Source organism: Bos mutus, chromosome 4 (genome assembly GCF_027580195.1).
Source record: "Bos mutus isolate GX-2022 chromosome 4, NWIPB_WYAK_1.1, whole genome shotgun sequence".
In the NCBI taxonomy this organism is placed as follows: Eukaryota; Metazoa; Chordata; class Mammalia; order Artiodactyla; family Bovidae; genus Bos; species Bos mutus.
In genome coordinates, this window is record NC_091620.1 from 20771386 (window position 1) to 20797431 (window position 26046).

General features: G+C 46.6%; 1 protein-coding gene across 1 annotated transcript in view; it reads left to right on the forward strand.

Moving 5' to 3' along the window:
• The window catches only part of HIPK2 (homeodomain interacting protein kinase 2), a 199524-nt gene that overhangs the window by 40172 nt on the left and 133306 nt on the right, over positions 1–26046 (forward strand). Inside the window, 1 exon segment of the mRNA XM_070369190.1 lies at positions 22646–23729. Coding sequence (XP_070225291.1) covers positions 22646–23729 — 1084 coding nt within the window.

A 26046-nucleotide genomic window follows, 5' to 3' on the forward strand; every position in this document is an offset into this window, starting at 1 on the left:
ACTGAAAACACATTTTATTTGGAAATAATTTTAAACTTAACAAAAATAAAAATAATGCGAAGAATAGCCCCATTCCTTCACCAAGTTCACTGGTCATCATTTTGCAGCATTTGCTTTTATCATTTGCATTCACTCACACGCTCCCTCTTTCTCACTTCTACTCTGTTGGTCACACGTGTGTGTGTGCACATACATATTTATATATATGTAAATGTTACTTGCTCTGAATGATTTGAGGGTGAGTTATAAATATCATGGCCCCTGATTTCTGCACCATCTAATACAGTAGCCACTAGCCACAGAGGGCTATTTAAATTAAAAGTAAATAAAATGTGGGACTTCCCTGGTGGCTCAGTGGTTAAGAATCCACCTTGCAACGCACAGGATTTGAGTTCAGTCCCTGGTTGGGGAAATAAAATCTCACATGCCGCAACTAAGACCTGACACAGCCAAATAAATAAATATTTTAAAAATATTTTTTAAGAAAGTAAGTAAAATGTAAATAAAAAGGTCCCTGGGTCACACCAGCCGCACTTTCAAGTGTTCGGTAGCCACGTGTGGTTGGTGGTGACTGTGTGGGTCAGAAGATGTTTCAGGCGTTTGCAGCTCTGTGCAGAGCTCGAGTGGACGGCCCCGACGCTGCTCGTGTGTGTCCTGTGTCCTGAGACAGGGTGCCGTGTGGTTCCCAACTCAGGAGAACTTAGCCCTGATTCAGAGCTCCCGTCTTAGCCACAGTTCGTACTCCAGTTTCGTCCGTAGATCCAGTGATGTTCTCATTCCTTTTGGAATGAGGTCTGCAGTCTTCTCTGTGGCCCAGATCCGCCTGGTCTGTGCTCTGGGGAAGCGTGTGAACTACATAGAGACGGTTCAGCTTTCTGTTGGGGGTTCCTTCTCTGTGGCTCTACTTTTCACAAACTTGAATCCTTTCTCTAACTCATGTGCTGGGGCCAGCTTGCATTTCCTTAGCTCAAAAAGTCAGCAGTTAAGACTTCACCTTCTCATGCAGGGGTTGCAGGTTCGATCCCTCGTCAGGGAGTTAGGATCCCACGTGCTTGGGGCCAGAAAACCAAAACATAAAACAGAAGCAATATTGTAACAAATCAATGAAGACTTTAAAAATGGCCCATATTAAAAGTCACTTGATATCTTTGTCATGGGCTGGAGAACCCCCTTCCCTGTTCTACACTGATGTTGGGTGTCTGAGCAGGTGAAGAAGCTCTGCCCTGAAAGCAGCAGGAAAGATTTCCTGTGAGAACAAGACAACTGGCCTCCCAGCAGCTGCACTTTTTTGCTTTATTCTGACAACTTTCCACATTTCAGCCTGCAGTCAAAAGAAAGCCTCATCTTGTTGCCCGTTGGTTTTTTGTTTTGCAGCTGAGTCATGATTCCGGGGCTCTACATAGCTTCGCAGGGCGGCTGGGGCTCCAGGGAGCCTCCTGCCTGAACCCATTGTGGAGTAGAGGCCAGGAGAGTGAGTCCCTGCCTGGGGTTGCCCTGCCCACTTGCCCAGGTGCTTCCAACCCTGGCCCATCTTCACCCTACTTCACCCCCATCCAGGGAAAAGTGGACTCTGGTGATCTTTCAACCACACTTTGGATGAGATGTGGGGGAAACAAGCAAATTGCAGAGCGGTTTCTACTGGTGTTGGCTCACCCTCCAAGGAATTTTATGGCAGGAGTAAGAATAGAAAACAGATTCCTGGGTTGCTAACTTCACTTCCACAGGGCACCATCCCCAAGACTCTTACCGTGTGGAGAGCGTGAAAGCTGGGAAACAAGAAATCTACAGGCTTATGCATTCGCCTTTCTTATATTTCCATTCTGCCCCTTAAATGTATGCTTATACCTTCTCCCACCTTGTATTTTGATTCAGCATTTCTTAGAAAAATGTTCAGCAGAAAAAAGATAAGAATCACTGAAGAACTCAGTGGGGATCTTATATGAGCCATATAGCTTGAGCCAAGAAAGAAAGGAGAAATGGAGTCATGCAGAGAAAGTGGAAATGGAGCTGATAGCTTCATTTTCCAACTGAAAAAGAATGCAAAGGGCTTGGCTGGCAGGGTCAAGACCTTGAGGCGGGGCAACAGGCACAGTGGAGTTTCTGCCCTTCCTCGCCTTCTTGAAAACTGACACAGGAAGGACTTGCAGCACCAGGTCCCCTCCCCATTTGGAGGAGTAAGCTGAGTGCATTTGATGCTGGTGAAAGAATCAGAGCACTGGCACTTCCTCCAGCTGTCAGAGAAGAACGTAAGTTCGGATGCTATGCATTCATATCTTGTGTATAACAAGGGGTACCCTAGGGACTTGCCTGGTGGTCCAGAGGTTACAACTCTGTGCGTCCGACACAGGGGTTGCAGGTTCAGCCCCTGCTCAGGGATGATCCCACATGCCTGGTGGGGCAGCAAAAAAATTTTTTTAAAGAAGTACCTAATTGGCCAAATTGTTCTGATTGATCCGTGTGTTTCTGTAAGGGTTTCTGTGTGTCATCCCTCGGGATTGTAAGTCTTCGAGTTTAAGGACTAAGAGCGTCCCAGCTTCAGCCGAGGCCAGCATCACAGGACAGGGACGCATAGGCCCAGCCTGAGCACTGGTTCATTTCAGGCCTTGGAGATAACACGCACTGAGTATTGGGCAGGCTAGGGGCTGGGCAGGAGGATGGGGGGCGGGGAGAGGGGTTCTTTGCCCACTAGTGCCCCCTGCTGTCTGCTGTCTGGGTTTCCTCAGGGAAACACTGCAGCCACCCTATCCCTGTTGTGTCTGAGCTCTTTCTGGCAGCAGAGTCCCCATTCCCTGGGAGCCCCTGTGTTCCCAGGGCTGTGTTCCCAGCTGGCCTGGCCATGCCCACCAGGCCGTGCCTCCCTCGGCCACGCCAAGAAAGGGACCAGCCCTTCCCTTGGCTGTCACCGTGACCCGACATTATTGTGGACGCCTCTCTGGCTTCTGCCTTCCCTGCCGGTTGCCAAGGTCTTTAACTGCCCCTTGGTCTCTTGTCTGTGACCTTGCTTTAGTCCCACCCGATGCCACGGTTCCTCCAGGACCTTACCTCCCAGATGCGCCTCCAAGGTGAGCAGGCTGCCTCCGGGCTTCTGCCGCAAGTCCATTTTTCCGTGCCACAGCCCTGCTAGTCCTTTCCTCCCCACCTCTGTCCACAGGCGCCTCTGCAGCCCCGCACCCTCTCCCGGGTACAGGCGAGGTCTGGCACCAAGGCCCTCCGCATCTCACTCACTCCAGTCTCTCCAGGTTTGTTTGCTCGCTCTCTGCAGGAGCCCTCCCCGCAGGCAGACCCTTCTTCCTTGTGTTCCCTCTACATGGCTTCTCCCCTGCTTTTGTCTTAAGTGATCTTACATTGTACCTGCAAAAACTACCCCAGGTCCTGTGGGCGTATAAAACACCAGCTCTCATCTTAGTCCCTAAGCCCGATGTGTGTCCCCTGGCCTCTGTGTGCCATTGGCCTCCTTCTTCCCCTTGGGGTGTTCTCCTGCACCTCCACCCTCCCTGTGACCCCTCTAGCAGTTGGTCAGTAACGGTTGCGCCTGCCTTCTGCGGTCAGTTATCTTGTCTCGTTATCACTCATCTCGTCAGTCTCTTGAAAAACAGTAGTGTTGTTTTGCACACTGCCTGTAGCCTTGCTTCAGCACTCCAGGCGGTCCCTGGACACAGCAGGCGCTTAGTCGCTATTTCTGGATGCCCACCGCGGCCTCTAGAATCCTCAGCTTGGCAGATCTGGGAAATCTGACTTCATAAACTCATCAAGCATTCTGAGGATCAGCAGGACCGATTCCTGCTAACTGATCTTAGAGAAGACTGATTCATCTGAATCCTTTTAAGAGAGACCTACTCCTCGGCGTGCATCTCCAGGGGCATTCCCTGAGTCACAAGGTCCTTTCCGGAGTCCCAGTTGGAAATCAGAGACTACTTACCAGGCACAGAATTTGAGTACTAGGCATTCTGTGCTTTTCCAGATCCCTATAAATTATGAAATCACTCTCTCCTCCAGGGATATTTCTCTCTCAAGAACCAGTATCCCGCATCTAGATGCAAATGCCTTCTTTCCCCACCTAAAACAATGAAAAATCTCAGACTCTTATTTATAGACTTCACTGGGACAACGTCGCTTATTGTCACATCAGCCCTCTTTATTTTGGGATGTTCTGCACATTATAGTTCCCAGATTTATAGATATTCTGGTTAGTTATATTTTAGGCTTATCATTTTTCAGTCACAAATAAGATGACATCTTACCTCCTGGTTTGTAATTGTTGGGGATTCTTTTAGGATATGCAAATCTCTATTTATGAAATAGTGCAGCGTAACCCGCCTACTAGGGGAGTCACAGATGCTGTGGCACACGTCTAGGCGTCTCGGTCCCAAATCCCATATAAGTCAGGAATCCAGAATAGTGTTTTGGCCATTAATGAATCAGTGGTACCCTGAACATGTGAGCAGTGCTATTTTTACACCCATTGCTGACCTCAGTGATAAAGAGGGTACAGACTGTGCCTTGCCAGGCTTGTGAGCTTACCATGAGTAATACCCATGGTTATTATGATGTCAGAACTTGAATATTCTTTACCAAGAACATAACCATTGCATCACACAGCTTGGGGCAGGGTGTGAAAAGTCCATTTTCCCCGGAGAACGCAATAGCATAAGCTGGTTCTCCCACAAGGGCGGGGAAGCCTGAATTCTGCAGTGCCAAGACTCCTGCTTGGATTTGGAGAACAGCTTCCCGTTTTTGTCACCCGGAAGTTATTTGCCTCAGGGTTTCCAAACAAGAGGCATTTGTGATGGGTGATCCTCTACCTCCTGCTTGCTCAGGAAAGTACCAGGTGGGGATGAGTGGGCGCACACCTGAAGTCACTAATCGCTGTGAGGGTCAGTGCTGTCACATCATTGGACACATTGATCTCAGGAAGCATTTTCTTTCTTTTTTTTTTTAACTAATTTTTATTTTCACTTGTAAATTCTTGTCTTTTTTTTTTAATTGGAGGAAAATTGCTTTACAGTATTGTGTTGGTTTCTGCTGTACAACAATGTAAGTCAGTCGTAATTACACGTATATTCCCTCCCTGGGAACCCTCCCTCTTCTCCCTGCCTCCCACCCCTCTAGGTCATCACAGAACACCAGGCAGGGCTGCCTGTGTTATACAGCAGCTTCTCACCGACTGTTTCACACGTGATAGTGTACACATATCAACGCTCCTTTCTCCATTCGTCCCACTCTCTCCTTCCTCCTCTCAGGAAGCATTTTCACAAAGCACAGAAGTGATGCTAAACTATGAAAGCTAAGGATTGAACGATTTAGAATTTTTTAAGTTGTCTCTAGAAATGTGTGCTCTGACTTTGATGGGTGAGGATGCTGAGCGTCCAAACGTGATTACATTCAACCTCGTTAATCCAGACTCGTTAGGGAGCACAGCATTAAGGCAAAGCACAGTGCTATTTAGGACGGACTAAGTTTTACCGCGGCAGCAGACACCTTCCAGCGTCTCAGGGACTTAAAATAACAAAGGTTTGCTGCATCATCTTGCTGCAGGTCCCCCTTGGGTCAGCTGGGATCTCAGCCCCTTCTCATCCTCATTCACTTCCTATTCCCACCCCTGAATCATCACTGGTTACCTTAGCAAGGGATAGAGGGATCAAATAGGCCAATTGCACACTGGCTGTGAAAGCTTCTGCCCAGAAGTGGCACTTCTCACTTGTCCACTTTCTACTGGCCAACTTTAATCATATGGCCAAGACTAATTGTAAGTTACTTGGCTTTAGCTACCTGAGGTATAACAGGAATTTTCAAAGTGAAGAGCTCAGAACAGTTTATTGGGATAGAGAAGAAAATATTGGGGGCTTCCCAGGTGGCGCTGGTGGTAAGGAAACTGCTTGCCAATGCAGGAGACATAAGAGACACAGATTCGATCCCCCCGGGTCTGGAAGATCCCCTGGAGGAGGGCATGGGAGCCCACTCCAGTATTCCTGCCTGGAGAATCCCATGGACAGAGCACCCTGGTGGGCTACAGTTCGTGGGGTTGCAAAGAGTTGGACACGACTGAAGTAACTTAGCACGCACGCACAGAAGAAAGCATTAGACTATGAATATTATTTTTCATCCTTATAAATATTCTGGTTTTGTGTTTTTAATAAACATAATAGTAAAATAGAAATATATGATTTATTAAAAATAGATATCACATGTGTTAGGAGTGTTCAGGTTTTTTTTTTTACTGATTGTCAATCAGAAATGCTTAGGTCATAGTTTATACAGTAGATACAAATGTGCAATGAGTATGTTGTACATAGAAACTGAGTTCCATTTATGACCTGGAGTAGTGCTTTTTAAAAAAAAATTTTTTTCAAATTGAAGTAGAATTGGTTTACAGTGTTTCGGGTGTACAGCAAAGTGATTCAGTTATGCATATATATTCTTTTTCAGATTCTTTTCCATTATAGGTTATTATAAGATATTGAATATAGTTCCCTGTGCTATACAGTAGGTTCTTGTTGTTTATTTTATATATAGTAGTGTGTGGGAATAGTGCCTTTCATTCAAACGTTACATGGAAAAGAAATGCAATACATTTTTAAGGTTAAGTAGGTAAAAATATGGGCTTCCCAGGTGGCGCTAGTGACAAATAACCCACCTGCCAGTGCAGGAGATGTAACAGATATAGTTTCGATCCCTGGGTCGTGAAGAAGCTCTGGAGGAGGGCATGGCAACCCACTCCAGGATTCTTACCTGGAGCATCCCATGGACAGAGGAGCCTGGCGGGCTACAGTCCATAGGGTCACAGAGTCAGACATGACTGAAGTGACTTAGGATGCATGCACAGGTAAAAATATAGAGTTTTTATCTGAATCTTTTGAATCCATCCGGTTTCCTCTGTGTCTTCTTCAGAATCCTTGGAAGTTGCTTTTTTCCTAACCAGACCTCCCTTTCCATGGGGAACAGCACTTGAGACAAGTGACCAATGAGCTCTTGTCCCATTTCATCATCTGTTTGCCTTGTCCAGTCATTCAGAAATAGCGTACTGAGTCCTCGTCCAGCCAGGCATGGTGCTGAGGGGGCCCCTGGTACCATGTGAGCTCCGTCCATCACGGCCAGCCATGCATCGGCTGGGGTGCGTGTTCCTGGGCCTCAGCGAGCCAGCTGACCTCTCCCTTCTCCTCTGACACCAAGACAGAGCTCCCCCTGGGCCAGACTGTGCTGTGAGAGCAGGACACTGACGCCTCCCCTTCACACCAGGATCATAAGAGGCACCCATTTCAGAGATGAGAAAACTGAGGCTCAGAGAGGCTTCATCACTTGCTGAGACCTTGCAGCAGCAAGCAGCAGAGCCCACACCTGACCAGTGGCCAGGAACTCAGAAATGACCTGGAATGAGCCTTCGGAACACAAACCCTGTTGAGTTGGGACCAGCTATGTCACCAGCTGCCATCCTCTGTGCCCTGGAGCGGGACACATGAGAGCTTTCTGACGTCTTCTCTGTGCTCCGGGTGGGGACAGAGCAACACCCGGTATCACCGGAGTGGGTACCTCCCCTCAGGCCGTGTGCCAATGGCCGGCACTGTGGGGTTGCTGGGTCATAACGACACCAGAACTGGTTTGGTGACAGTGACTCACAGCATAAAAATGTCCTTGCAGCAGCCCAAAGAACCACTACCATCTACACAGTGTAGAACGGGCTATTGGTTGCCTGGCCAAGGGATCCCTGTACCAGCTGGTTTTTATATCTGCATCATCTGCACACAAATATTATAAATAATATTGTGCTGCATTTTTATTATGCTTTATAGTTTACAAAGCACGTCTCAGTGTTGCTTTATTATTCCACCTGTGCTTACAATACCATTTCACTGCAGTCTGTTTTCTCACTTTTTCTCCATCTTTCATTTCTTTTTCCTTTTCCTTTTCCCCGACCTTTCTCCCTTCCAGCATCCCAGCCTGCTTTCCCCGCCATTCCTCTGGTTTTTATTCCCTTTGCACTGTTAGGAAATGCTTCTTCTGTCTTTCCCAAATTGATCGCTAGTTGAGTTTCATCAGATGTCACTTTTAAAGGCAACTGAGAGTAATGAAAAAATTCTCTAAGGAGCAAGGGAGCTGTAACATAGAGTTACTGTTGTAAACAGCGGTCACCATTTAAATCAAGTAAGAAGGATTATATTACTGGGCTTTTAAGAGGAGGAAGGAAGGAATTTGGTCTCTGAAGAGAACCCAGGGGAAAGAGTCCTATGCACTTGGCCTTGTGGGCATGGCTGGGACTGGATGTGGTGGTTGATGGTTTAGTCGCTAAGTCATGTCCAACTCTTGCAACCCCATGGACTGCCACCTGCCAGGCTCCTCTGTCCATGGGATTTTCCAAGCAAGAATACTGAAGTGGGTTACCATTTCCTTCACCAGGATCTTCCCGACCCAGGGATTGAACCCTGGTCTTCTGCACTGCAGGTGGATTCTTTACACTCTGGGCTACCGGGGGTCTGAATGACATCTTCACAAAGTTTTCTTTGCAGGTGGATAGCAGTCTTATGAGGGAAGTGTTCAAAGAAATGCAGAAACCCGAGTACAAGAGGCAGCGAGCAACAGGTGTTGCACTGAGCATGGGATGTCCTGGTTTCTCTGAACGACAGCAAGAAGCTGAGGTTTCTTGAGCGGGCAGGTGTGAGGAAGTGCGGCGGGGACTCCTTAACTGTCATTTAGCTGGTGAGGACAGACTGAATTTTTCTCTGCCTTCCGGTGAAGTCGTGGTTGTAAAGTCACACATCCGACACGAAGAACAAGTATATTTGTACAAAGAGAGAGGGTGTTTAGCACCACCCCCCAGCATAGGACCTCAGTTCCAAAACTGAGATGGGCGTTTAGACTGAGAATGCTTCTACTGTCTTTCAACCGGGAGGCGGCAAAGACAGGCTGTCAGGGCAAACTGCCGTTCGGCCAGCGTGACTCTGCACTTGTTATAAATACTTTATCACAGCTTGAGCACAAACATGTTTTTTCAATGAAATGCATCTTGAATTATATTCCAGAGGGTATGCGTTTCTGAGGCCTGCTGTAACAAAGTGCCACAAACTGGGTGATCTAAACCAACAGATACTTATTCTCTCAGTTCTGGAGCCTGCAGGTTGGAAGCCAAAGTGTCAGCAGGGCCAGGCTCCCGCCGAGAATCTAGGCAGAAGCCGTCCTTGCCTCTTCCCAGCGTCCAGTGCACCCCCCAGCCAGCCTCAGCATCCCTGGGCTGGCAGCTGCACCCCTCTGGGCTCTGCCTGTGTCTTTATAGGGCAATCTGTGTGTGTGTGTGTGTCTTTTCTCCTTTTTGTATAAGGACACCAGTCAGATTGGATGAGAACTCACCTTAACACCTTAACTTGATTGTACCTGCAAAGAGCCTGTTTCTAGATAAGGTCATGTTCACAGGTACTGGGGGTTAGAACTCCAACATATCTTCTGAGGGGATACTTACTAATATAATATACCTAGAGTAACAGAGTAATGTAGAATAATGTGTGTGTGTGTGCATACTCAGTCATGTCCGACTCTTTGTGACCCCATGGACTATAGCCCACCAGGCTCCTCTCTCCGTGGAATTTCCCAAGGCAAGAATACTGGAGTGGGCTGCCATTTTCTTCTCCAAATATAGAGTAACAGATTTACATAATTTGTTGGGTACAAAAGAGTTGGCAGCAACACTGTAATAAGAACAGTAAAATGAAAAAGAGTAAAGTAGATTTTCAGTTTTGATCCTGAGTGCGCCAAACATTTTTGAAGTGGAAGCTAGGTTCACAAGACAAGTTTGTTGTGGGCTGGGCATGGGATGGGTCAGGTTAAGTAAAATGCGTAATTGGGTAAAAGGTGTTTAAGAATAACTACTCTATTGGGCCTGAAAGAGGGAAAAAAATCAAAAGCCTACTAGATTTTTAGTCTTGATTTGGACTTGCTAAACCATTTCTGAAGGACAAGCAAATCCAATTGAAGGCTTCCCTGAGCATCACCAGACATAGGGGTGGCCCTGAAGAACAGAAGTGCCTCATCCTCACCTAACCTGCGACTGATTTATCTCTTGAGTGTACTCAGGTCTCCTTCAGAAATGCATGCACACCCAGAACCAGAGCTAGAGGGACTTCCCTGGTGGTCCAGTGGCTAACACTCCACACTCCCAGTGCAGCAGGCCCGGGTTCAATCCCTGGTTGGGGAACTACATCCCAGATCACAGCTAAGAGTTCTCATGCCGCAACTAAAGGTCCTGCATGCCATAATGAAAATTGAAGATGCTCTGTGCCAGCTAGCCAAAGAAAACAAATAAAAATAAATGTTTTTTTAAAAAAGAAACTAGAAACTTACTCTCCCATTTTAGTGTTATTAATATGTGATGTTCAGTTCTCTTTTATACCAGAATGACTGCCATTATTCCTTGATATACATTGCAGAGATATTCCTGCATGACTTTTTTGGGAAGCACTGCATAAGTCACCTAAACTTATGCAGAATTTAATTTAAAGTAATCACTTAGCTTTTGCTTGTATAATATTCAACTAACTGACATCCCTTCCAGGGTCTTTTGAGGCAAGACATAGGGAAGTCACAGCGTGGACTGTCTTGTCTCCAAGGAGGGAGAAACAAAGAGAGTTCTTAGAAAATAATGACAGTATGTCCTGAGAAAGTTATGCTGTAGCAAAATGCTTTTGGTTTCCTTAAACCTACCATTAAGGGTTGAATTGTCTCCCCACCTGTAAAAACTCGTGTGTTTAATTCCTAACCCCAGGACCTCAGAAGGTGACTTCAGTTAAGGGAGGGTCTTCACAGAGGCGGTCAAATTACAGATTGTTGAACCTGGGCCCTCGGCAATGAGAACGCCGAGTCCTGACCACTGGATCTCCAGGGAGTTCCCTTGGAAACAGAGTTTTTGAGTTTTGAGTGTGTGTATATATATGTGTGTGTGTGTGTGTGTATAAAATTTGTTTTCCTCTCATTGATTCTCCAGTTTCCTAAAACAAGCATGCATGTTTTATCATATCTTTCTTTCCTTCACCAGAATTCTCTTGGATTGGCAATTTTCAGATTGCTTATGAACTCTTGGTAACATGGCCTCTAGCTAATCAATCTGTAGGCTGCGTGTACTTACCCATGGCAGTGAAATTCTGGTGCATCCACAGTGACTTATGGCTTAGTCCCAAGCAATGAGGCAGAGACATAGAAAGGGGAATTTGGGAGGCATGAAGCTTTCAGAGGTGAAGTTGGCAACTTTCAGAAAGTCAGTCAGAACATGGAGAAGGGCTGATTTGGATGAATAATGAGCCAGTAGGTAGATAGGTATGTGGAGAATTTGCAAATGGTAGGAAGAGGATACTTTCTCAACTGAAGAAACACAGCTTATGGTAGAATTTGCAGATTCAAAGAAGATGACGTAAAGGATTTTGAAAGTCTAAGAGAATCCTATTTCTTGGGAAAACAAGGAGCATAACATGGTGCATTTGGTTCTTTTCCCAGGGGAGCACCCCTTCTTTCTCTCCTCCTGACCCTGTCGGGGGAAAAAATGGGTTGGTGGCTTATTCTCAGCCAGGCCCTGTAGCCCTTTTTCTGTTCCCTTAATTTTTTTTTTTTTTTCCATCGTTTTATCCTTGACGTCTCTGTGTGACTCATAGTGTTTGACAACGTCTCTGCCCCCAAGGATTACTTTATTTGCCATCTGCTCTACTTTCTACACCGTTTCTCCAGGGAGCAGCTTTTCCCACGTGGATTCCATGTTCATAGAGGTGTTGGGGACAGCCCTCAGGTCAGCGACCCCTTACCCATTCTCCTCTCTCGTTTTTCTCCTGGTACCTATAGAATGTCTCCGCCCTGTCATTACTAATCCCACAGTGAAATCTCTCCCAAACCAAGCTCTCCCTACTGGACTCTGCTCTCATCTTTGGCAACACCGGTTCCCGTCATGGAACACGAACCTTTGATTTCAGTCTTTTTCCCTTTCCATATTTTTGTCACTCTGACCTGCTCATCTTTGTTGAGCCGTGTTTTGGGCTCCACCCCTTTGCCCTTGGGCTTGTGCATGGACTGGTTCAGGGTCATCTTGCCCTCTTCCCCCTCTGATTCATGCTGTACAGGCTGAGCCCATCTTATTGATTTCCATTCTCTTTCCAAATGGTTTATCTTCATTTGAGATTCAACTCAGCCAATGGGAAGTAGATGCTTGATTGTCAGTGACCAGCAGCTCCTGATACTGTGACTTTGGTAAATTCAGCACTTCCTTGTCTCAGAGTTTCAGTATGAAGTGTTGAACACTGAATATTTCAACTGGGATCTCCTCTCGTGTTTGTCATTCAACTTGTTTGAAAACACATTTCATTATCCCACCCGCTAAGAGAAACGCTTTCAGACCACCTCCCGTCTTCATTGTCACCATCCGTGGAACCCCACTCCTCTCAGCCCCCAGATGTTACTATTTGATTACCCCCTCGCCTCTGCCCTTTTGTCCCGTCCGTCAGTGTGTCTTGCCTCCCTTCTCTGCACAGTCTTAGGTTTCTGCTGCTTCCTTTCTGTTCTTTCAGGCAGTTCTTTATTCCAGGTCCTCCCTGCTGGGAAAACCCAGGTCAGCTCACCCAAGACCAGTGTTCTGTCCACTATGCATCAGAGAAGTGAAGTTTACCTCTTTCAGGAAGTAAATTTATGTGAATAGTTTGGAGTGGTGTTTCTCCAGTGTCATCCTAACCAGAGGATAGAGAAATGCCAGTGACTTGGAAACACTGTTGTGGAGTGCATTGATTTCCCAGGTGGTGTGCAGTCAGCCTACCCCTACTTTAGATCAGTCTCCTCTCACACATCAGGTTTCATTTTTTCTTGGCTGTTATGGTACCTTTCCCCTTAGTTGGTGCTTTGACTCCAAGACCCTAAAGCATGAAGAAGAAGAAAGGGTTAGCAGCATGGATTTGTGAGTCAGGCAGACCTCAGTTCAGATCCCAGTGGTAGAGTGAGCTTGGACAAGCTAAATCATCTCCCTAAACTCAACTTGGACTACCGTGGTGGCTCAAATGGCAAAGAATCTGCCTGCAGTGCAGGAGGCCCGGGTTCAATCCCTGGGTCAGAAAGATCCCCTGGAGAAGGGAATGGTAACCCACTCCAGTATTCTTGCCTGAAGAATCCCCATGGACAGGGGAGCCTGGTGGGCTACATACCATGGGGTCACAAAGAGTCAGACATGACTGAGCAACTAACACACTTTCACACTCAACTTACCTGTCTTTAAAATGGGAAATGCAGGAGAAGGAAATGGCAACCCACTCCAGTATTCTTGCCTAGAAAAGTCCATGGATAGAGGAGCCTGGCAGGCTGCAGTCCATGGGGTCACATGACTGAGCATGTATGTATGAGGGTGGAGGGAGATGGGTTGGTAGCAATAAACTGGTAGAACTAAAAAAAATAAAACAAAAAATAAAATGGGAAATGCACTTGACCTTGCATTTGTGAGCTGTGCACACCTAGAGTCTGACACAGAGCAAACCCAGTCACAATAGTTGCTCTCCAACTTGTTAATTGCATGTTAGATGATAGTAAAGTGAGTATCTAGTGGTAGGGCTTCACACCAGCTTTTTCAGTATTTAAAAATTACTTCTAGAAGGTTGAAGTTATCAGAAGATGACAATTCTGGATAAGCAGACTGTTGGGGCACCAGTGTAGACTAGTAGTTATGTTGGGAATGAGCATTTGTTAATGTATGACTACTACTAAAAACTCCTAAGCTGCTGTTTCCAAGCAAAGCCTCAGCTTCCTGAGGGCAGGGGCCATAGTGCTGGCTGCAGGCTCCCAAGGCCCAGTCAGCAGGAGCTGGAACACTGCCCTTCAAAAGACGTAACATCTTTCTAACTGCAGCTCAACTCTGCCTTTACCTCCCCTGTAAACCCTTGCCTTACGGTAGCCCATGGTGATTCCTGCCTCTGAACTCCTGTTGCGTTTATTTTGGCAAGTTGTTTATGTTGCTCAGAATTGCCAGATGTCCTTTTTACTTTGCATTGACCTTGGCAACCCCATGAGATTTTTAGCTCCTTTAGCACAGGGCCAATGTCTTAGATATCTCATGCTTCCTTTTATACCCAATTCCAGCCTTTTTATAGAGAGAACCCTTAATGGAATCAGTAGTATTGTGATTGTGCTTATTGATAAAGAATTCTGTAGAGCTTGTGGTTGATTCTAAACTGATTTCTGGCGGGATAGACTATACATTTAACGTTATACAACTAACAGATAATTAGACTTTGATGGAAAACTATATACAAGTTTTACGGACATTTAGTATACAGTTTTGGAAATGAATCATTTATAAACGGGCTAACCTGAAATTGTCTTTGTACTTGTGAAATAGAAACTTGACAAGCAGGATTACTGTCATTAAAATTTTATGAATATTGTTATATATGTCAATGAAGAAGTTTTTTCTGTTACCTTTCAACCCCCAAAGGCATCAAATTATGGTAATCAAGGATTATACTGATTAACTCTTTTCTAAGTGTTTCTAAACGTCCATTCGGATGCATTTTTCTAACATTCATATATTTTTTATATTTTTTGAAATATTCTGTGATTTTATTATGTCTTATGTGCATAATGTGATTCGTAAGAGAGAGAGAGCAGTCAGCTAGGTATGGGAATTAATCCATCCTTTGAGTTCTGGATTCATAAAAAAAAAAAAAAAAAGTCTGTAGCTTGTATTGAATGCTATTTGGTAGAAGTGTGTGTCCGAAGGACTATACACGCGGTGAGGCTGGCACCTTTTAAACTAAGGTGTCCTCTTTTTTCCCTGTTTTTGTTTTTGTTGTTGTTACATCATGTGACTTGCAGGACCTACCTTTGCCCCCTGTAATGAAAGTGTGGACTCTTAACCACTGGACCGCCAGGAAATCCCCAAACTAAGATGTTTGTGATTCCATTCTCTTTAATAATGTAACTGGATTCTGGGTGGTGATCTGCAACACCAAAATTAAACTTTACATCCTGATAAAATGGTGCCACTATTTGGCTTGTAATTCCTTCCCTTGAGCTTTGAGAGGTTCCAGTGCAATTGAATTCAGTTTAATTTTTTTTTTTTAATCATAATCGAACCCTCACTCATCCCTGTAGTTTCACCAGAGTCTGATCTTCCAGTAGATAATTTTGGGGTGGTGAAATGAAAAGGAAATGTACTCAGATGTGAAGCAACTCTTCAGTTCATCTAATTGTGAAATATAAAATTATGAAGAAACTAAGCAAATAAGTGGGAAAAAATGAACTAAATAAGCCAATCCTTTAACAAATGACCTTTTAAAAATGCTTGTGACTTAAGAGCTCAGAAAGATCATGAAAATTTTTTAAACTAATCTTTTTTTTTAAGGTGGAAAAAAACTATTCTTAACCCTAGAAAAATTAATTTCTCATTGAACTATTAAGACAAAAAAGGCACATAGAATTACCCAGGTTTGAACTTTTGGGGCCAGAGTCTGTTTTTTCCACTTTATTATAGGTGCCTAAACCCATCACTTGACTTCCTAGTTTTCAAACTAGGACCTTTGTAAGAATGAAGGTAGGGTGGGTGCCCTACCTAATCGAATTGTTGTGACGGATAATTCCAGATCATCCCAAAGTCAGACGTGTGTTTACTCTGTTCGTGAAACATCTGGCCTGGAGCCTGGTACCTACTAGGTGCTCAAGATTTTAACTTCTGGAGAATCATGAGACTCCTAAGTAATAGGGTTTGAAATGAAGTGTGATCACATCAATGGACATAAATGGCCTCAACTTCCCTGGTGGCTTAGGTGGTAAAGATCCACTTGCAATGTGGGAAACCTGGGTTTGATCCTTGGCACAGTGTAAAGAACCTGCCAATTCAGGAAACACAAGAGACGGGTTTAGTCCCTTGATCAGGAAGATCCCCTAGAGTAGGAAATGGCAACATACTCCAGTATCCTTGCCTGGAAAATTCCATGGACAGAGGAACCTGGTGGTTTCTAGTCCATGGGGTTGCAAAGAGTCGGACATGACTGAGCGACTGAGCACACACTTTTAAAAATAGTATTTTGAAGTGTAGACTTATAGGCATGCTTTTTAAAAAATTTTTATTTATTTATCTGACTATGCTGTGTCTTAGTTACAGCATGTGAAATCTAGTTCCCCAACCAGAGAACGAACCTCAGCCCCCTGCATTGGAAACAGTCTTAGCCACCGGACCACAAGGGAAGTCCCACATGATTTTTTTAATGCACACTGAGGATGTGAATAAAGTGACCAAAAGAGAGCCCGGTGCTTTTCTTTACCTTTAACATACAGGCTGTCAGAAATGCACCCAAGTATCAGGAGCCTGGATTTGTTTGGGGTGTGTGAGAGAGAGGTCTTTTGTCTTTGTTGGTAAGAAGAAATACCTTCTTACAAATCATGGGCTTTAATTCTGCTGACTGTAGGGTGTATCTTAATGCCCATTTTATTGGGGCTGTATTTCATTTGCCCTATGCAAGGAAGAATATATTACGTACAGTTGTATTAGTTGACTTAAACTTTAATAAATTTAAATGCCTCTTACTGGTCACTTTTATAACATCCACATAAACTTGTATCAATAACATTAAAAAGCACACAAGGCCCTGATGAATATCTAATAGTCAGTGTTGATGTTTTGACCTCGTTACGAGACAGATGGTAACAGGGCTATATGCCTTTTAGAAGCCAGAGTTCTAAATTATGGTGCCTGGCTGTGCGTTCATTTGCGTGACAGTGCGACCATAGTGTCAGGAGTTACCTTGGGAGGCTACTGAGGCTTTCGTGAATTGGTCTGGCTCTCGTGGCCCCTCTAGGGAGCAGCTGTTGAGTTTTGCAGATGTATCCTACAGTGATTTCCCAGGTCCCTCCTCATGGGCTCAGAACCACCCCCTCACACCCCAGTCCCCCACAGAAGGAGGAGAAAAATTCTTTCTTTTCCAAGAGCCAAATAGGAAGGACAGAGGTTACTTAAAAAGCAATTGCGATTGTGCTGTAATATCAAACAGAAAATGTCCATTAAACCCCCTGCCTTTTCTGAGAAGAAAATCGACCAATAAGGAGGATGGCAGGCTTTGCAGAGTACAACACAAGAGTTCAACACAGAGAGAAATGAAAGGAACCAGGACTTCCCTGGTGGCGCAGTGGATAAGAATCCTCCTGCCAACCAGGGGTATGTGGGTTCGATCCCTGGTCTGGGAAGATCCCACAACTTTGTTGTATTTCTCAGAGCAGCTAAGCCCATTCACTACAACTCCTGAAGCCCGCGCGCCCTAGAGCCTGTGCTCCTCAACAAGAGAAGCCCCCGCAGTGAGAAGCCTGAGCACCATGAGTAGAGAGTAGACCCTCCTCACCACAACTAGAGAAAGCCCATGCAAAGCAACAAAGACCCAGTGCAGCCAAAAAGAAAAAGAAAAAAGGAAAGAGATGAGAGGAAATAGCTCTTCCCAGAGTGGGGAACATAAACATTGTTGCCTTCTTCGTCCCCAGCCTTGGGGGTTTGAATAAATCGAAAGCAAAAGGTGTGGATTGGGCTTCCCGGGGACTCCATTAATTAGGAGGTTTTGTTCCAGAAAAACACTCTCAAAAAGAAGTGTTTGGATAAATCTGTTTATTCCAGTAGGATTAAGAGTAAGTTACACAGCTACCAGCAGTCTTTTATCCCTTATAGGTTGGAGATTTAAAAATAAATTATTGTTGTTATTATTATTGGAGACTTTCTTTCGCTATATTTTCTTTGAGCAGTTTGCTTCACAGAGCAAAATGACCTCTGCTAAAGAATAAGGGTAATAAGACTGTATTGGCAAACCTCCAGCTCTAAGATAAGTAAGCTTGGGGATGTAATGTACAATCTGATGACTGTAGTTAACAAGCTGTATTGTATCCTTGAAAGTTGCTAAGAGAGTAAATCTTAAATGTTCTCATCACACACATACAAAAGGTAAGGTGTGAGTTGATGGAGGTGGTAACTAACCTTATGATTATCATTTTGTAATATCAACGCATACCAAATCATTATGTTGTACACTTTAAGCTTCCACAATTTCGTATGTCAGTTACATCTCGTAAAGCTAGGGGGTTGGGAAATAAGACTGTATCAGGACCTGTGACTGATTCTTAGAACAGTGGCTGCTGATCTTGTGAAGGGGCAGCAGTAGTCATACCAGGCCAGGCTGGTGTGGCAAAGGGCGTCTCTAGCCATGCAGATCTCCTCTCTGATCCTGGGACTCTGTCACCAGAGATAGTGAATGACAATTTCCACAATTTTATGACCCTTGGCTGTCATCCCAGTAGCAAACAAGTCATAAGCCATTCTCTTCCCCTTTGTAAAATTCCACTTCTATACCCTGGCCTTTCCACCAAGATTTTTTGAAACAGTGAAAACAGAGAAGAGAATTGCATCTCCTTTGTGTAACTTCAGCATGTTTCTTCTGCCACCTCTGACCTCTTCACTGCACAGCCCGCCCCCCTACCCCCGCAATTCCTTGGCCTTAGTCCTTCTGCTTCGAAATACCAAGGATGAAGAAGTTAGGGGCAAGCTTCATACTAGAGAATATAGGAAATGCTTACTGCTTTGCCTTTTCAGGGATAAGTTACCAAAAGCCAAGGGATTGGTTGTTTATATATTGTATAAAATATCTGGAACAGTTGTTCATTCGCTCAGTTTTGTCTGACTCTTTGAGACCCCACGGACTGCAGCACGCCAGGTTTCCCTGTCCTTCACCATCTCCCAGAGTTTGCTCAAACTCATGTCCATTGAGTCAGTGATGCCATCCAACATCTCATCCTCTGTCGTCCCCTTCTCCTCCTGCCTTCAATCTTTCCCAGCATCAGGGTCTTTTCCAGTAAGTTGGCTCTTCGCATCAGATGGCCAAAGTATTGGCGCTTCGGCTTCAACATGAAACCTTCCAGTGAATATTCAGGGTTAATTTCCTTTAGGATTGACTGGTTTGATCTAGAACAGTATGGTTATTTAATACTGGTGTATATAGAATAGTCATTTTCTGTGCTATTGTAGAATTGAGGGGAAATTGACTTGAACAAAAAGTAGAGTAGGAAGAAACAGGCTAAGTGTGAATTCTGAATGAGCAAGCCAGAATAGTCTTGTCAGGCAGAAGGCTGTCTACAGAAGTGTAGTCATGTCACACAAGTAGATACTGGAGTTCAGGAAGCCTCCGTCAGATCTGTGAGGTCAGGGTCAAGGTGGGGTTCAGAGCAGCTGTTGGGTGTTGGGCTGAGGTTGACCCTGGGAAGTCAGAGTACATCAAGGATGAAGTGTAGATAGAACGTGGCTGCTGACACCAGAACAGGAGCTGCCTAGGCTCTGCCCCAGTTTGTGTGGAAAAGTATAAGCAGGTTTTTCTTTATTCTCCGGGGAGAGGCCAGGTTCCATAGGTACTTGTGACTGGTGATTGATTACTCTATTGCTAGAGAACTAAGCTCTCCTGGAGGCCTGGTCAGATAGAGTGCTTCATTCCATCAACCGAGTGCCTCCTATATATAACAATCGTGGCTTAATGCTGAGAGAAAAAAGAAGTATGGGGTGTAAACTGTACCGCGTGCCCTCTGAATATAGCCTGGTTATGGAAACATGACTTAAACATGGGAAAAGTTACATAGCACAAAAGCTAAGTCATTCAACTCAAGACAAGATATTCTGCAAGGTAGAAATGAATTTGTGAGCAAATGGGCAGTGCACGTGGTAAGTGGCTTAGAAACGGAAAATTGGGAATATCACTGTGCATTGCCGGTGCCTGGGGAGAAGAGGCATATGAATTGTTTTATCTTTGAATAACTTGAGAGAAGTGGTGAAGGCGTGCCAGATGGGGGTAGGGGGCACTGCATAAGAGCATGGTGGTAGGAAACAAAAGAGACAGTCTAGAAATAGTGAGTAGAACAGTTTAATTAAAACTGGGTTCAGGAAGATTAATAGTTGGAGGTGAAGCCAGCAAAGCAGTTCAGATCAAAAGGTGAAGGTGTTAAGAGTCCTCAAATTTATCTTCTAGACACTAAGGAATCATTGAAAGTTTTGGGACAGAGGAGTGACATGCTTAGAAATGTTCTAGGAAGATAATCTGGTGGCTGAATATGGGCAGATTGGGGGAAGAAAGAGCGCTCGGGTAGGCCAGATGTCTGTGCTTGCTTTTCTCTACTGGAGAGTGATAAATGTTTTCACTGTGGAAGTGGCAGCAAGAACGGAAACAAAGAGGTGGTTACAAGAGACATTTTGGAGGATGGAGAAATAAGAGTCCGCACCTTCTTGTCCATGGAGGCAAAGAAGAATCATCAAAGGCAAATCCACAGTTTTGGAACCAAGTGACTAGAAGAATATTTTATGAACAGACATGGGGACATGATCATGGAGGTGAAATGGCTAGATTTTTAGGAAAAGATAGGGAGTTCATCTTTGGAAGATCATCTATGATATTGTAGCAGGAGGCAGAAATAACCTTCCTGGAAGGCACAGCAGAGCAGTTGGCCGGTGATGAACGTGTGGGGGTCACGAGAGCTTAACTCCAGAGAGAGCAAAGTCCAAACATTGGCGATGCCCGAATTTTAAAGGAGGAAGAGGAAGCAGCCAGCACAGTGTGCAATCAGATGCAGGATGGGGAGTTTACAGATTCACAGGGCACACAGATAAGAGCATCAAGAAGGAAGTCGTGGTTGGCAGTATCAGATCGGTCAGTTGCTGAGAGAGCAAAGAGAATAGAGGCTGAAAAAAGGCCATTTATTGGGCAATTAGGAAGTTGTTTACCTTTAAGAGGGCATTCCTGTCCAGTGTGTATGTGTGCATGGGTGGAGAGGGATTAAAGAGTGAGCCTTGAAGACAAGGGAGCATCAACCACTGATTACAGGTGAGAAGAAGGGAAGGATCAAAAGGGAAGAATTCATCTGGTACTCCCCTTCCAAGCGGAGAGTGTCCATGTGCACAATGTGAAGGCAGAAGAAAAAGACTGTCATTGATTCGTTTGGCAAAACTGTATTAAGTACCTGCTAAGAACTTGGATCCAGTTAACATAGAGAAATTGAAAACTGAAAGAGAATAGGTCATGGAGGGAGTTCAAAAGGAAATGGGAGAGGCTGAGAATCAGGGGAACTTTTAGCGTCAGAACAGGGAGACCCTTCTTCTCTTGAGACCGGAGAGATGGAAGAGAGGATGGAGGATGGAGATAAATTCAGGGATGTTTTGAAATGAAGAGAATAGAGGTGGAAAGCAAGGCAGCTGGCCTCAGGCTTCTGGACAGCATGGAAAGTGGGTTGTTGCTGAGAGAAAAGGTAGATGAGGTCAAAGGGAAAATGTTAAATAACCCACAGGCAATGCTAGGGGGTCAGAAAGACATGCACGAGGATCTCTAAACACCGATGGTGCTTGAGAGAAGCCCCACTTCCTGTGTGCTTTTATAGGAAATGTTTCTTAACTACACTTTAGAAGATGGGCAGTGTTTATTTCTGCTTTTACCTGTAAGGACTTACCCTTCCTCATCGCCTTGTTACTTTTCCTTAATTCGTTGTCTATGAATTTTTGTGTCCAGCATCACCATAGTTATAAATTGCACAGCTATTCCATAGTTATGGTTTTCTAGATTACTGAGGTTCCTTAAATTGTGGGTGCGGTTTTGATATGAAATAATAGTACTTTCTAGATAAATTGATTGATAACATGACTTTAGCAGGAAAAGTGAGTGAATAGAGCCCATGAATTATGCTACCCATTCCCCCTAGCCTTCCCCACCCCCCCCCCAAAAAAAAAGTTGATAAAATGATTCAGACTATCTCAGTGAAAACGTCAGACCAACTGCTGGTCGATTCAGCCCTACAGAATGATTTAAGGTGAGTAAGACACCAGGGGGTAATTATGGTTCATCCGGAAGCTAGCAGATCATGAGTGGCTCTGTGATTGGACCTGTGTGGGAAGCTTTGTCCTCAAATGAGCAAGCCTGACATTTGCAGGGCCTGTGTATGGGCAGGGAGTACCCAACCGTGTGAGACAGCTAAGTATACAGTAGGTAACCGGGCCACCTGAGGCAGCCTTCAGGTTTAACTGGGTTTGCCACCCGATGAGAACTGAGGAAGAATTTGTTTCTATTGCAGACAATATTTATTAGGAAAAAACCCCAACATAATGAACTAAGTTCTGGTATTCTAATTCCATCTCTGAGACTTAGTCGTATTCCCACCCTACGAGTCTTCTACCGGAACTCCCCGGGCCCACAGGCTTAGTGGCCAGATTGTGCTTCTGGGTGGAATACATTCCATTTTCCAATCTTTTTTTTTTTAATTTATTTATTTTTTGGCTGCGCTGGGTCTTCGTTGCTGCATGTGGGCTTTCTGAAGTTGCGACAAGCGGGGGCTCCTCTCTAGCTGCGGTGCTCGGGCGTCTCTGGTTGTGGAGCACAGGCTCTAGGGCGTGCAAGCTTCAGTGGTTGTGACGCACAGGGTTAGTTGCTCCGCGGCATATGGGATCTTCTCCAACCAGGGATCAACTGGTGTCCCCCTGCGTCGCAAGACAGATTCTTCACCCCCAGACCACCAGGGAAGCCCCTTTGCCCCTATTTGAAGTGGGAAGACAGTATTCTCGAGGACCCACGCCGCCAGTCAGAAGCCAAGGGGCTGTGTCACGTTCATTCAGGCGAGGACGACTAACATCTCTCTTCCTCCCCCGCAGGTATGGCCTCGCATGTGCAAGTTTTCTCCCCTCACACCCTTCAATCAAGTGCCTTCTGTAGCGTGAAGAAACTGAAAGTAGAGCCGAGTTCCAACTGGGACATGACCGGGTACGGCTCCCACAGCAAAGTGTACGGCCCGAGCAAGAACGCGCCACCGTCCCAGCCAGCCACCGCGACCGTCAGCGCCTCCCTGCCCATCCCCAACCCCAGCCTCCCGTACGAGCAGACCATCATCTTCCCAGGAAGCACCGGGCACATCGTCGTGACCTCAGCCAGCAGCACTTCCGTCTCCGGGCCCGTCCTCGGCGGGCCGCACAACCTCATGCGTCGCAGCACTGTGAGCCTTCTTGACACCTACCAAAAATGTGGACTCAAGCGGAAGAGTGAGGAGATCGAGAACACGAGCAGCGTGCAGATCATCGAAGAGCATCCACCCATGATTCAGAACAATGCGAGCGGGGCCACTGTAGCCACTGCCACCACCTCGACTGCCACCTCCAAAAACAGCGGCTCCAACAGCGAGGGGGATTACCAGCTGGTCCAGCATGAGGTGCTGTGCTCCATGACCAACACATACGAGGTCTTAGAGTTCCTGGGCCGAGGGACGTTCGGGCAAGTGGTCAAGTGCTGGAAACGGGGCACCAATGAGATTGTGGCCATCAAGATCCTGAAGAACCACCCGTCCTACGCCCGCCAAGGTCAGATCGAGGTGAGCATCCTGGCCCGCTTGAGCACGGAGAGCGCCGATGACTACAACTTCGTCCGCGCCTACGAGTGCTTCCAGCACAAGAACCACACGTGCTTGGTGTTCGAGATGCTGGAGCAGAACCTCTATGACTTTCTGAAGCAGAACAAGTTCAGCCCCTTGCCCCTCAAGTACATTCGCCCGGTCCTCCAGCAGGTGGCCACCGCCCTGATGAAACTGAAAAGTCTAGGTCTTATCCATGCCGACCTCAAACCGGAGAACATCATGTTGGTAGATCCATCCAGACAGCCGTACAGGGTGAAGGTCATTGACTTCGGTTCCGCCAGTCACGTGTCCAAGGCTGTGTGCTCCACCTACCTACAGTCTAGATATTACAGGTAAGGCCGTGTGCCCTGAGATAAGAGATGCTGAATGCCCAGAGGCATTCACAAAGCATGTGCCGTGTTGGTCGCTGCTGGGGAGATAAAATTGCTGCTCTCGGTGGTCATGATTTACTCAGGAAATTAGGACATTTGCACTTTGAAACAGTGATTAGAAGTCACTTGAAAACAGAGCCAAGTAAGATTCTTGGCGTAGACGTTCAGACTTGGGAGGTATTCCTGGCAGGGTGGGGCTGGGGCTAAGAGCAAAGGCCTGGCAGGGAGTCAGGTCATCATGGACGGATAGAATCCAGATGCAGGTGAAGGAGAGAGAGGGACACACGTGATGAAGTCGCTCCAGCAAAATGCCCCAAAGACTCACAGCAGACCAGGAGGACTGCCCACCTGGCCAGAACAGAGGATCCGTGGGGGGTGGAAGAGCTGACCACAAGGATAAGCTGGCCCCGGGATGCTGGGGTCTTAGCTACCAGACTAAGGGGTTGCAGTTGCGTCTGTAAACGTGGAGTAAGCGCCAACGCATTTGAGCAACAGAGGGTAATGGGATGAAAGTGATGCTCTGAGAAGGTGGCCCTATGTCCCTGTAGGAGGAGGAGTCCAGGGGGAGGGTCTGTAGCCTGGGGACCAGGCCGCCTGCTCTGGTGATGGGAGAACTCCAGGTTTGGGGTCAGGAAGATGAAGGATTGTAACACCCTTGGTGGGAAAATGTGAAACTTCCATTCCTTCACTCAACAAAGATTTATTTCACTTCTATCATGAGCTAGGCACAGCGCTGGGGACGGGAGCACAGCCAGGAGAGCAGGGGCAAGGCCCTCACCATCCTGAAGTCTGTAGTATACAGCTTCCCACCCTTGCCTCCATGTCAAAGTCACAAGCGGGTGGACAGAGCTTTAAAAAAAAACAAAAAACACCTGATTTAGGTCCCAGTCCCCACAAGCTGAATGGACATCTCTGGGGGAGGTATCCTGCACAGGTGATTGTCAGGGCCGTCCTGGGGCTCTCAGCACGCAGCCAGGGTTGAGAGCCGCTGCTCAGGAGGGACCCAGATGAGAGCCCTGGCTCGGGTCAGAGAGGCCTTGTTTCTCTATTCACTAAAGTGTGTGGCTGGGCTGGTTGCCTTGTTCCTGACCCGTAAACTGGGTGGGTCTGGGCACCAGCCGTGTGGGGCTGGTGGACAGTGGAGCCAGGACATGACTTGGGTGCTTGCTCTGAGTCCAGCATGTGGTGGGTGCTCAGGGCTTGGATAGGAACAGGAACAAGTGAGTCTGTTCTGGGAGATGGCAGTGGGCTGCGCTTGAGGGAATGTTTGAACGGTCCAAGACTCGTGGAGTTTGGCAAGAAATGAAACTAAAACCCCCACGAGAAGATGAGGGCTGACAACACATTTAGGAGGTTGACACGTGGGCGGTGAAACCTGAATCCCTCGACCTTATCGTGCCCAGGCCCTGTGGGCCCAGCCCCGAAGGGTGCCCACACTTTCTGCTCACCCCTCTGTCCCGGGCACATGGGCACAGCCAGCCCATCAACCCATTCTGAGGCTGTCCTGGCGCGTCCCCACCTTGTCTGCCCATCTGCCCACCCCTCCACCTGGCCAGATCTGCACAGGTGCCCTCACCCCAGGGTCTCCTGACCCAGCCCGGCCCTCACCCTTGGGTCTCCATCCATGACCTCACACCCCCTCCCCTGGATGATCTGTGGCCACGAGACAGGCATCCCCATGGTCCCCCACCTCCCTTATCTCAGTCCTGACTCAAACAGGTTTGCAAGCCATTCCACCTGTTGCATCCATCACCATCCCCCCATCCCTTCTTGAGCATCCAGGGAAGAGCCTCACGTCCATGTCCCCTGGGTTTCTGGAGGGGTGGATCTGTATTGCTCACCCGGTTCCTCTCCACTCACCTGCTTCTTAAGCCTCTGTGGTCAGCTGTCGGACCTGCAGCCCCGAACCAGGCAAAGAAGGAGGCTGTGAGCCTGGTGCTGTGGCAGCTGCGGAAGGGAGCCTGGGCTTGCGGACCCCAGGGGAGGGCATGAGGAGGTGGTTGGGCAGGACTGGGATGGCAGGCGTTCTCTTGAAAGTGCCCTTTTCTCAATGTGCAGTCTGGGTGGCATCATGTAGGCTTACCTGCCCGTCTGAGGGATATTCAGTGCTGTGGCCAGCTCCCTGCCGCCATTGTCCCTCTGCACTTGGGGGTGCCAGACCAGGATGCCAGAGGCCACTTCTTCCTGGGTCTTGGCCTGAATTTAGGGTGAACTGCAGCAGAGTCAAGATGCTCAGGCTTTTATTATTTTATTAACTTGATGCCATTTAGTGAAGAAT